The sequence below is a fragment of the Bison bison genome, unplaced genomic scaffold (assembly GCF_000754665.1).
Source record: "Bison bison bison isolate TAMUID 2011002044 unplaced genomic scaffold, Bison_UMD1.0 scf7180017864461, whole genome shotgun sequence".
Taxonomy (NCBI): domain Eukaryota; kingdom Metazoa; phylum Chordata; class Mammalia; order Artiodactyla; family Bovidae; genus Bison; species Bison bison.
Window position 1 is genome coordinate 13433604 of NW_011495023.1, and position 12063 is coordinate 13445666.

At 40.0% G+C, this 12063-nt stretch overlaps 1 protein-coding gene across 1 annotated transcript in view; it reads left to right on the forward strand.

The window, feature by feature from the left end:
* Positions 1-12057, forward strand: part of PTER (phosphotriesterase related) — a 76330-nt gene extending 64273 nt beyond the window's left edge. Inside the window, exons 6-7 of the mRNA XM_010859971.1 lie at positions 3915-4055; positions 11738-12057. Of these exons, the coding sequence (XP_010858273.1) occupies positions 3915-4055; positions 11738-11948 (352 nt within the window). The 3' untranslated portion in view covers positions 11949-12057. The remainder of the gene's footprint in view (positions 1-3914; positions 4056-11737) is intronic.
* The last annotated feature ends 6 nt before the right edge of the window (positions 12058-12063 follow it).

Below are 12063 nucleotides of genomic sequence, written 5' to 3' on the forward strand. Positions count from 1 at the left end.
TCCCTTCACGCAATGTTTAACGAGGCTTATTTTCCCTTCTTATTTTTTTCCATATGGTCTCCTGGTAGGATCCTTCCTTTCTTCATCCTTCTTCCCTGCCTCCCTTCTTTCCTTCCTTCTTTCCTCTCTTCCTTTTTCTCTTTTCTTTCTTTCCGTTTTTGAATCTCTACAGTGATACTTTAGGGATTAACTTTCAGCTCAGTTCAGTCACTCACTTGTGTCCAACTCTTTGCGACCCTATGGACTGCAGCACCCCAGGCTTCCCTGTCCATCACCAATTCCCGGAGCTTACTCAAACCCATGTCCATTGAGTCAGTGATGCCATCCAACCATTTCAACCTTTGTCGTCCCCTTCTCCTCCCACCTTCAATCTTTCCCAGCATCAGGGTCTTTTCCAATGAGTCAGTTCTTTGCATCAGGTGGCCAAAGTACTGCAGTTTCAGCTTCAGCATCAGTCCTTCCAATGAATATTCAGGACTGATTTCCTTTAGGATGGACTGTTTGGATCTCCTTACTGTCCAAGGGATTCTCAAGAGTCTTCTCCAACACCACAATTCAAAAGCATCAATTCTTCAGTGCTCAGCTTTTTTTACAGTCCAACTCTCACATCCATACATGACCACAGGAAAAACCATAGCTTTCATTAGATGGACCTTTGTCAGAAAAGTAATGTCTCTGCTTTTTAATATGCTGTTGAGTCTGGTCATAGCTTTTCTTCCAAGGAGCAAGCATCTTTTAATTTCATGGGTGCAGTCACCATCTGCAGTGATTTTGGAGCCCAAAAAGATAAAGTCTGTCACTGTTTCCATCGTTTCCCCATCAATTTGCCATGAAGTGATGGGACCAGATGCCATGATCTTAGTTTTCTGAATGTTGAATTTTAAGCCAACTTTTTCACTCTCTTCTTGTACTTTCATCAAGAGGCTCTTTAGTTCTTCTTTGCTTTCTGCCATAAGCGTGGTGACATCTGCATATCTGAGGTTGATATTTCTCCTGGCAATCTTGACTCCAGCTTGTGCTTCATCCAGCCTGGCTTTTTGCATGATGTACTCTGCATAGAAGTTAAATAAGCAGGGTGATAATATGCAGCCTTGACGTACTCCTTTCCCAATTTGAAACCAGTCTGTTGTTCCACGTCCAGTTCTAACTGTTGCTTCTTGACCTTCATACAGATTTCTCAGGAGGCAGGTCAGGTGGTCTGGTATCCCCATCTCTTGAAGAATTTTCCACAGTCTGTTGTGATCCACAGAGTCAAAGGTTTTGACATAGTCAGTAAAGCAGAGTCTGTAACTCTCTTGCTTTTTTGATGATCAAAAGGATGTTGGCAATTTGATCTCTGGTTCCTCTGCCTTTTCTAAATCCATCTTGAACATATGAAAGTTCATGGTTCACGTACTGTTGAAGCCTAGCTTGGAGAATTTTGAGCATTACTTTGCTAGCATGTAAGATGAGTGCAATTGTGCAGTAGTTTGAACACTCTTTGGCATTGCCTTTCTTTGGGACTGGAATGAAAACTGACCTTTTCCAGTCCTGTGGCCACTGCTGAGTTTTCCAAATTTGCTGGCATATTGAGTGCAGCACTTTCACAGCATCATCTAGGATTTGAGAGAGCTCAACTGGCATTCTGTCACCTCTACTAGCTTTGTTCGTAGTGATGCTTCCTAAGGCCCACCTGACTCTGCATTCCAGGATATCTGGCTCTAGGTGAGTGATCACACCTTCATGGCTATCCGGGTCATAAAGATCTTTTTTGTACAGTTCTTCTGTGTATTCTTGCCACCTCTTCTTAATATCTTCTGCTTCTGTTAGGTCCATACCATTTCTGTCCTTTGTTGTGCCCATCTTTGCATGAAATGTTCCCTTGGCATCTCTAATTTTCTTGAAGAGATCTCTAGTTTTTCCCATCCTATTGTCTTCCTCTATTTCTTTGCACTGATCACTGAGGAAGGCACTCTTTTCTCTCCTTGCTATTCTTTGGAATTCTGCGTTCAGATGGATATATCTTTCCTTTTCTCCTTTGCCTTTAGCTTCTCTTCTTTTCTCAGCTATTTGTAAGGCCTCCTCAGACAACCACTTTACCTTTTTGCATTTCTTTTTCTTGGGGATCATCTTGATCACTGCCTCCTATGCAATGTCATGAAGTTTTCTGTCCACAGTTCTTCAGGCACTCTATCAGATCTAATCTCTTGGATCTGTTTGTCACTTCCACTGTATAATCATAAGGGATTTGATTTAGGTCATACCTGAATGGTCTAGTGGTTTTCCCTACTTTCTTCAATTTAAGTCTGAATTTGGCAATAAGTAGTTCATGATCTGAACCACAGTCAGCTCCCGGTCTTGTTCTTGCTGACTGTATAGAGCTTCTCCATCTTTGACTGCAAAGAATATAATCAATCTTATTTCAGTGTTGACCATCTGGTGATGTCCATGTGTAGAGTCTTCATTTGTATTGTTGGAAGAGGGTGTTTGCTATGACCAGTGCATTCTCTTGACAAAACTCTATTAGCCTTTGCCCTGCTTAATTTTGTACTCCAAGGCCAAATTTGCCTATTACTCCAGGTATCCCTTGACTTCCTACTGTCGCATTCCAGGGGTTAACTTTATGTATCCTTTTTATCTGTTAGAGTTTAAATTTCTTGAGATAATCTACTCTTGTTCCAGACTTGACTTTTCTGTCTGAAGCCTGCACTTATCCTATATTTTTCTCCTTTTCCATTCATTTACATAGTCTTACAAAGAGTGATATTTTTGCTATGATCTCTACTGAAGTGAGAAGATACCCATAAAATTAGCATAAAATAATAAATTCTATTTAAAAAATAAACACACCAGAACATAAATATCTATAGGAGCATTTCCCCTTTTAAAAAATTGCACTGATATTCACGTAGGCTTTGGGATTAATTTTAGAACGACTTTATGATTGTCACAAGAAAATCACCCTGTTGCCTTACCTTGGCTTCATGTTTTATCCAGATTAGTATTATTCACCTAATTCTCCAGTCCTGGGCAAATTTCCTTCTTGATAGTTTCCATAGTTCATATCGGGAGAAGGCAATGGCACCCCACTCCAGTACTCCTGCCTCGAAAATCCCATGGACGGAGGAGCCTGGTGGGCTGCAGTCCATGGGGTCGATAAGAGTCGGACACGACTGAGTGACTTCACTTTCACTTTCTACGTTCATGCACTGGAGAAGGAAATGGCAACCCACTCCAGTGTTCTTGCCTGGAGAATCCCATGGATGGAGAAGCCTGGTAGGCTGCAGTCCATGGGGTTGCACAGAGTCGGACACGACTGAAGCAACTTAGTAGTAGTAGTAGTAGTATAGTTCATATCAGTCCCACTAAGGATTTTCAAAAGAATATAGAGCCTACCCTGAAGACAATTTTGGAAAAGAATTACAACATTGTTTTTGAGATGGCAGCATAATTAAAATGTCTATAGTTTTGAAGTCCTTGAGATGAGAAAACTCCCTTTTGGATGAGAATGTTCCCTAATTTCTGGGCTTTCCTGGTGGCTCAGACAGTGGGGGAAAAAAAAAACAAAACTGCCTGCAATGCAGGAGACCCATATTCAATCCCTGGGTTAGGAAGATCCCCTGGAGAAGGGAATGGCAACCCACTCCAGTATTCTTGCCTGGAGAATTTCATCGACAGAGGAGCCTGGTGGTCACATTCCATCGGGTCGCAAAGGGTTGAACACAACTGAGCAACTAGCACTTTTACTTCACTTTTCCTAATTTCTAGTAACAATTGAACTTAATATTTTATAGTTACATCCTAAAAGCCAACTCCAAAGTTCTTTTACTTGATTTCGACTATATTCCAGTACATAGTGTGCTTAACACTTTTAATCTGTATGTGTGGAAAACATGGTCTTGATAGTAACAATATGTCTGTCTTCTTGTCTCTAGGACTATCCTGGATAAGAAGGAACTACTGGAGTTTGCTCAGTTTGGCTGTTACTTGGAATATGATCTCTTTGGTACTGAACTTTTTCATTATCAGTTCAACCCAGATATTGACATGCCCAATGATAATAAAAGAATTAAAAGGTAAATATGATGAAATCTCTCACAGCATTTCCTTTTACCATTTCTTCTGGACTTTCATATCTGGGTAGGAATTAGTAAAGATTCAGGAAACAATAAGCAGGCGGAACCAGAGACTTGCAAGGGAAAATATATCAATGCTGTTTCAGGAAGGCAAATCTCTATATATTATTTCAAGGAGAAAATGAGTCAAGCTAAGTAGGTAAAAGCTTAGCAGAGCCTTAGAAGTTCAGTGCAGATGGGCAGCTGATAAGAAACACAGATAATACTCAATCTCTGCTCTGACAGTAAAAGAACAAAAGACATTTCCCTGTTTTTATTCCTAATGAAGTAAGCTGTTTCTTTCTCAGGTTGATCACACTAAAGTCCTAACCACCTGCAATGAATTTTTGAAATGTTTATTAAAAATATTCACCATATGGCAAAACCAATACAATAATGTAAAGTAATTAGCCTCCAATTAAAATAAATAAATTTAAATTTAAAAATAAATAAATAAATAAATAATAAAATTCCTACAGAGCCAGGATACTCGATTAAGAGTTGATGGAATTTGTTTGTGACAATGAGCCAAGTCTGTTCAGGTATTTATTAGAGATGAAACATGCTTTTCATTAAATGTGGGGACCTAATTGGTTATGGAAAAAACCTGCTTTCAGACTACATAAAACCTTCTACAAATCCAAAAAAAAAAAATTCACTAAAGAGGTAATTGCAACTGAAAGGCTGTAAGGTCAAACATTATACAAAGTCCAACCTCTCAAAATTGTTCAATATTTGTGAGGGAAAACAAATAATTATACAAGTCATTCTCTGCACTCAAGTGGAAATTTTTGAGAGTCAAGACTAGATGGTTACCTGGTTTGCCTTGGTTACCTGGTGATATGAAGAATGAATGCACCAAGTTAGGGAACCTGGGAGGTGAAATAGATTTGGGATCGGCAGGATGACTTTAGTTTGGGAATATAGTGTTGCTACTCCATGAGGCCATTGGAAAAGGGTGTGAAGCTCAGGACAGAGACTCAGACATGCAGCTAGACACTGTTGGTTTGCATGTGACAGTCAGTAGCGTGGGAATGAATGAGATCATTCCAAGAAGCAAATGAGGATAGAACCCTGGTGACCACCCACATTTAAGGGATGAACTCAGAAACAGTCCCTCAAGGACAGGTTGAGAAATATTCAAAGCATTAAGAATATCAGGGAAATATCAGGGAAGTCAGCATTGTTATGGAAGTTGGTGGAGAAGGATACTTAAAGCAGAAGGACTTGAACCCTTGTACTAAGTGGCAGATACCAAGAGAGATAAAGAGGGAAAAGTATCCATTGGATTTCACCATCAGGAAATTCCATTTCACAGTCAGTAAGTGCAGCCTTGGCAGAAAAGGCTTGAGGAAAGACTAGAAGGTGAGCAAGAGGACAGAGAATATGGAGGCTACTCTTTCAAGAAACTTGGTAGTAAGGTGAAGCAGGGTTGTAGAGCTAGAGCTAGAAGACCAGACAGGGGATTCCCTAGTGGTCCAGTGTCTAAGACTGCATGCTGTCAATGCAAGGGGCCCAGTTCAATTCCTGGTCGGAGAACTAGATCCACATGTTGAAACTAAGAATTTGCATGCGACAACTAAGACTCAGCACAGTCAAATAGATAAGTAGATAAATATGGAAAAAAAAAAAAAACAGACCAGATAGGGCAAAGAAAGGGTTTGTTAGGAGACCGAGAGAATGAATCCAGAGACTTGGTGCTTTTTCTATAGGGTTGTTATAGAATTTATATGAAACAAAGCATGCAGTTTTTAGCTGAGTGTCTGGCTCAGACGGTAAAGCATCTGCCTACAATGTGGGAGACCTGGGTTCGATCCCTGGGTCGGGAAGATCCTCTGGAGAAGGAAATGGCAACCCACTCCAGTACTTTTGCCTGGAAAATCCCATGGATGGAAGAGCCTGGTAGGCTACAGTCGGTGGGGCTGCAAAGAGTCGGAGACAACTGAGCGACTTCACCTTCACCTGGGGTATACTATGGAAGTGATCAGTCAGTGTTGACTTAAAAAAATCTGGACAGATAAGAGATATAGAGCAAGACTCCTGAGGAGACAAAGAGATGGAATTTGGGCAGCAAATAGAAGGTTGGTTAAATCAGCCACAGGCTGATTCATGTTGATGTATGGCAGAACCAACACAACATTGTAAAGCAATTATCCTTCAATTAAAAATAAACCAGTATTTTTAGAAAAGGAGGTATGCTATTTCCGTAGAAATGAGAGGAGGTGAGGCAGGTAATGGAGTGAGTGCAGATCAATGTCTTGGTGAAAGGGACAGAACACTGAGGACAGATGGTCCCATTTGATCTCAAAAGTGCCTGTGAAAGAGACATGGTCGTCTCCTGTGAAGGAAGGAATAGATTCAGGGCAGGACCCTGTATAGGAGGATGAAGGCTGGGAGTGGATGGGGAGTGACTGAGAGAGATACTGGCTCAGGACATGTTGTATGGAAGACTCAGTGGAGGCCAGAGATCATTACTGCATGACTGTCTATTAGCACCAAGCTGCATAATTTGGTGGTTATTTTCCTAAAAAAATGTTTTGTGAGTAGAAGTAATAGATGTAAACAGAGAGAAGGCTGGGATTCTGTCTGAAGCATGTGCTTGATATCCAAAGGGGACAAGGGCAGGGTTGAGATGAGGGTCATGAGGTCCAAGCTGGAGGGAAGAAAGTATAGAAGAGAGAGATGGAGAGATATCTAGCAGTAACACAGCAGGGGTAAATCCCTGGATGCTTTAATGAAGTGAGTGAATACAGAACATGGAAGAGGGTGAGCAAAAAAGTAGAAAGATGCAACTCGTGCTCAGGGTGGAAAACAGAAGGTTGAGCAGAGAAGTAGTTCTCCATGATGACAAAAGCAGAAAAAAGTTTTGAGTGAAGAAAACTCGTTGGAATGGGAGTAAGCCAAATTGGAGTAAAGAAGTGATGTCAGAAAATGTGAGGCTTGAGCAGCACATGAACTACTATGACCATATGTACACATACACTGGGGTACGGGGGAGGTCCAGCAGCTTTAGGGTCTTTCCCCTGGGCAGTCGATCTTTACATGTGTGTCTTCTGCTGTCCCGTGAACTGACATACCTCCTTGATGAGCTCATTAATTAAAATACCTTCCAGTTTAATATTATTAGAGAAAGATAGTTGAGCAATGTCACAGTAGTTACAAAAACATGAGACACTCACTCTACATCTTTAAACTGCCTTGAATGCCCTGACTAGTATTACTAGGTCTTTTTTTTTTTTCAACTACTCAAACCAATTCTTTGATTAACAGATTTATTGTTTGTTTGTTTTATAATTTAAATTTACTTGCCCAGAAGTACTATTCAGTATTGGCAAACCGTACTAGCTTGAACCATACTCAGAGGTGAATATTCTCTGGAATTTAAGATAAGCCTGTGCGGTAGATCTTTCTCATCTTTCATGATCACAAAATCATGACTTCCTCATGAATGCCCTAAACACATATATTACAATTCATCTTGGAAATAGGAAGCTTGCTCCCAGGGTTCGCTTCCTTTCTCTAAGCCCCCTTGTGGCAGTGAGGTGTATCTTTTCTATCCCTATGCTTTGCATAAGGCTCCTAGACTTTCAGTAAAAGAGGGGATCCATAGAGGGAGACCAATGGAGATATGAGCTTTCATTGTGCCAAATGTAAACATTCTAGATGTATGGAACGACATAAAAATTTTATGTATATATACACATCTGTGTTTGTGTATATCTATGTGTCTGTATATGTACATATCTTTAATCTTTTGTAAATTATAAGTCAAACAGAGTGAAGTAAGTCAGAAAAACAAACATCATGTATTAATGCATACATGTGAAATCCAGAAAAATGGTATAGATAATCTTATTTGTAAAGCAGAAATAGACACACAGATGTAGAGAACAAATGTATGAATTCCAAGAGAGGAAGGGAGGATGGCATGAAGTGGGAGATTGGGATTGATGGACATACACTACTATGCATAAAATAGATAAATAATGGGACCCTACTGTGTAGCACATGGAACTCTACCCTATGCTCTGTGGTGACCTAAATGGGAAGGAAGTCCAAAAAAGAGGGGATAAATGTACAGGTATGGCTGATGTGCTTTGCTGTACAGTAGAAATTAATACATTGTAAAGCAATTCTACTTCACCAGAAATTAATTTTTTAAAAAGTCATGCATTGAGTCACTGGACTCCAGTACGGCTCATGGTGATTGTTAAATGACCTTTGGGTTGTGTACGCCCTGGTTTATTCCCTGTCCCCAGGTCTCGGGTGCTTGGTTTTCATCACTCATCAACAGTCCTTCTCCGAGCTTCAGGAATCGTAAAACTTTGCAGTGAACAGAGAAGCATGCTCCTGCCTACCTCTGGTTTTCAGCACCAGAAATTCTGTGTCTAACACCTGTTTTCAATCTTCTGCTCCATTTCTCAAATCTTATTATATCACTGCCTTTTCACACTTTGTAGTCTCTCTCTAATATTTGTTTGCAAAACACTAACTCATTTGTATTTCTATAATTACTGTGATTTTTTGTCTTCTCATCTGTAGTGGTTCCTTCCTTCTGGCAGCCTCTAACTACTGTTCGACACAATGGCACAGCATGTGAGATGATCCCTTATTTTAGGAGCAACCAGGCAGCTTTCTTGATAGTCAAGATAAAATTATGTTTCTAGAACCAGAACATTCTCTTTCTCATGAGATAACTAGTCTTCAGTTTCTTGACTTACTGAGTTCTAACGGTTCCCATTTTCAAATGAGTATCTTTCCTTGCTACTGCGAAATTTAGTAACTTTGTGTTCCAGGATATGACTCAGGCCTCTTACAGGTATCTGTTTATCTATATGATATGCCTCTGTAGTAATAAGATATCATTTTTCACAGACAAAGAAAAGAGACAAAAATGTTGAGAAACGCTCAGAAAATACAGGGGGGAAAGTATACCTTAAAATTTCCTGTAATGGGAAATTCCTTTTTAATTGTGGATCAGGGCTTGTCACCCTAAGTTTCAGCATTATGCATGCATCTGTGAAATATTTCTCTTCCTTCATAAATGATGATATAGCTGTCTTAGACAATTCCCTTAAAGAGAGGTTGTTCCAAAAGCAACTTTAGATCAGAACTTTTGGACATTATACAAATTTTAAAGACCCCCCCCTATATAGGGGGAGGTAAGGGTACACAGAATACAGAGGTGGGGGATTAAGAGGTACAAATATTAACTATAAAATAAGCTACAAGGATATATTGTACAATGTAGGGAATATAGTCAATATTTTATAGTAACTATACACAGAGTATAACCTTTAAAACTTGTGAATCACTGTACTGTATGCCTGTAACTTACATAGCATTGTACATCAACTATCCTTCAATAAAAAAATAAAGAAGCAAATAATGATGGTGGCACAGATAATCCTCCAAGTATTTTTAGGACACACTTGGGGTACATGTGGTAGGACTGAAGATTTCTAGACGAAACAGCCAGGTTGGCTCTTTTCTGGCATCCCTTTAAGTGTAATTTGTTTTAAAATGTATGTTCTCTTATAGAATAGGTAACTAATGAGAACCTACAGTATAGCTCAGGGAACCACACTGAAAGCTCTGTGGTGACCTCAATGGGAAGGAAATCCAGAAAAGAGGGGATATATGTATACATGTGGCTGATTCACTTTGCTGAACAGCAGAAACTAACACAGCATTGTAAAGCTACTATACTCCAATAAAAATTCATAAGAATAAAATAAAATGCACATTCTCAGAAGGCAAAGCTTTGTGTTCAAGTGTGTTGAACACATTTTGCTTACTATTGTTGTTGTTTAGTTGTTAAGTCATGTCTGACTCTTGAGACCCAATGGACTCTAGCCTGCCAGGCTTCTGGCATGGAGCCATGGGATTTTCCAAGCAAGAATACTAAAGTGGGTTGCCATCTCCTTCTCCAGGGGATCTTCTGAGACCAGGGATCAAACCCCCATCTCCTGTACTAGCAGGCAGATTCTTTACCACTGAGCCACCAGGGAAGCCCTTTGCTTACTGTAGTATTTATTACATATGACTCATGCACTAGAATGCCAAGAAGCACTATTGAAGCAAAAAGGATACCTTTCAAATAATTAGCCTTTGGAGGAAAGTGCTGCCCATCTATCTAGATCCATTGGGGGATTTAGGGGCCAACAAGATAATATAGAAAAGGTCAGAGAACAGCCAGGGTCTCCAAGCTGCATGTCCTGCCCTCAGAGACCCATGGAAGTCACGGCAGACACTGCCCAGCATCCAGACATCCACAGATGGTGGCTGTCACGAGGGGACTGATTCACACTACGGATTACAGCACTTAACAAAGCAAACAGGATTAGATGTTTAGACAATAGGCAGAAGCTGTTCTATAGTTCACTGACTATAAATTTAAAGGAACAGTTCATTATTTATAGCAATCTCACCGACATAGAAGGAAGACAGAGTAAATTTTTATTGGTCAATTTAATCCAACGCTCCCACACTACTACTAAGTCAAAAGACCCATCAGCTTCAAAAGGACTAACGCAGAGGGACTGAAACTGACCTTTTAAAAATGACGATTGATCTAAAATATGACACGAATGAACTATAGTTACAAAACAGAAACAGACTCCAGACATAGAGAACAGACTTAAGGTTGCCAAGGGCAGGGAGTGGGGGCCGGGGAGGACCGGGAGTTTGGGATTAGCAGATATGCAAACTTCTAGAAACAGGATGGATAAACAAGGTCTGCTGTGTAACACAGGGAACAACACTCAATATCCTGTGATAAACCATCATAGAAAAGGATGCAAAAAAGAACATATATTTATAATGGAGTCATTTTGCTGTACAGCAGAAATGAACACAAACTGTAACACAAATTGTAAATCAACTCTACTTCAATAAAATTAATTTAGAAAAACGACAACCAAAGGATTTCCCTGGTCCAGTGGCTAAGGCTCTGTGCTCCCAACGCAGGAGGCCCAGGTTTGATCCCTGGTCAGGAAACTAGATATCCCCCGTGCCACAACTAAAGATCCTACATGCTACAATTAAGACCCAGTGCAGCCAAATAAATAATAAAATAAATAAATATTTTTAAAGACGTCTACTGTATCACATGCCCTTCATTTTAAAACCAAACAATTTTAGTTTCAGAACATTTTACTTGTATGAAGATTCCTATCGTTTTGCTATTTTGATCCCAAATAGTCATTGATTTTACTTGCTAGAAAACAAAAATAGGAGAGACAGAGAGACTGAGATCTGAAGAATGGGTTCACTAAGTGAGGTATTTTAGAATGGAGAGCTGGATACAAATTCAGGATACAGTTATTTAATGAAATGCTAAAGTGGCCATTTATTCAAACTGGCACATCTGATTAGAAGCTATCTTTAATGCAGGCTTGCCAAGCATCATCGTAAATATCACAGGCTAGGAATTTCTGTGTGCGTGGAATAAAAATCCTCTTCCTAGTACGACAGGATAATATCTTTAGCATCACCGCAATATTTATTAAGGGTGTCTTCGCAATGGAAGATGGTATCTTTACGACCACACAATAGGTTTATGAGTAGGAAAAAGTTTAAAGCATTCTGAATGTCGTAAACGTGAAACCAGTGCCATATAATGAATTGCCATTTTTGCACAGGGTGCGACTTCTGGTGGATGAGGGTTACGAGGATCGAATCCTGATGGCACATGACATACACACGAAGAATCGGCTGACGAAGTATGGAGGTCACGGCTATTCCCATATCCTCACCAACATTGTTCCCAAAATGCTGCTGAGGGGCATAACTGAGGGTGCCCTTGATAAGATACTGATCGAGAACCCCAAGCAATGGCTAACTTTCAAATAGGATGGTTGCTACGAATTCACACCTTGAGTGTAAAGCTTGCCAGGGAACAGAGAGTGATTTCAAACCCACTGTGAGATATTAATCAGATCCACAGAGGACTAATGACAGAATATTT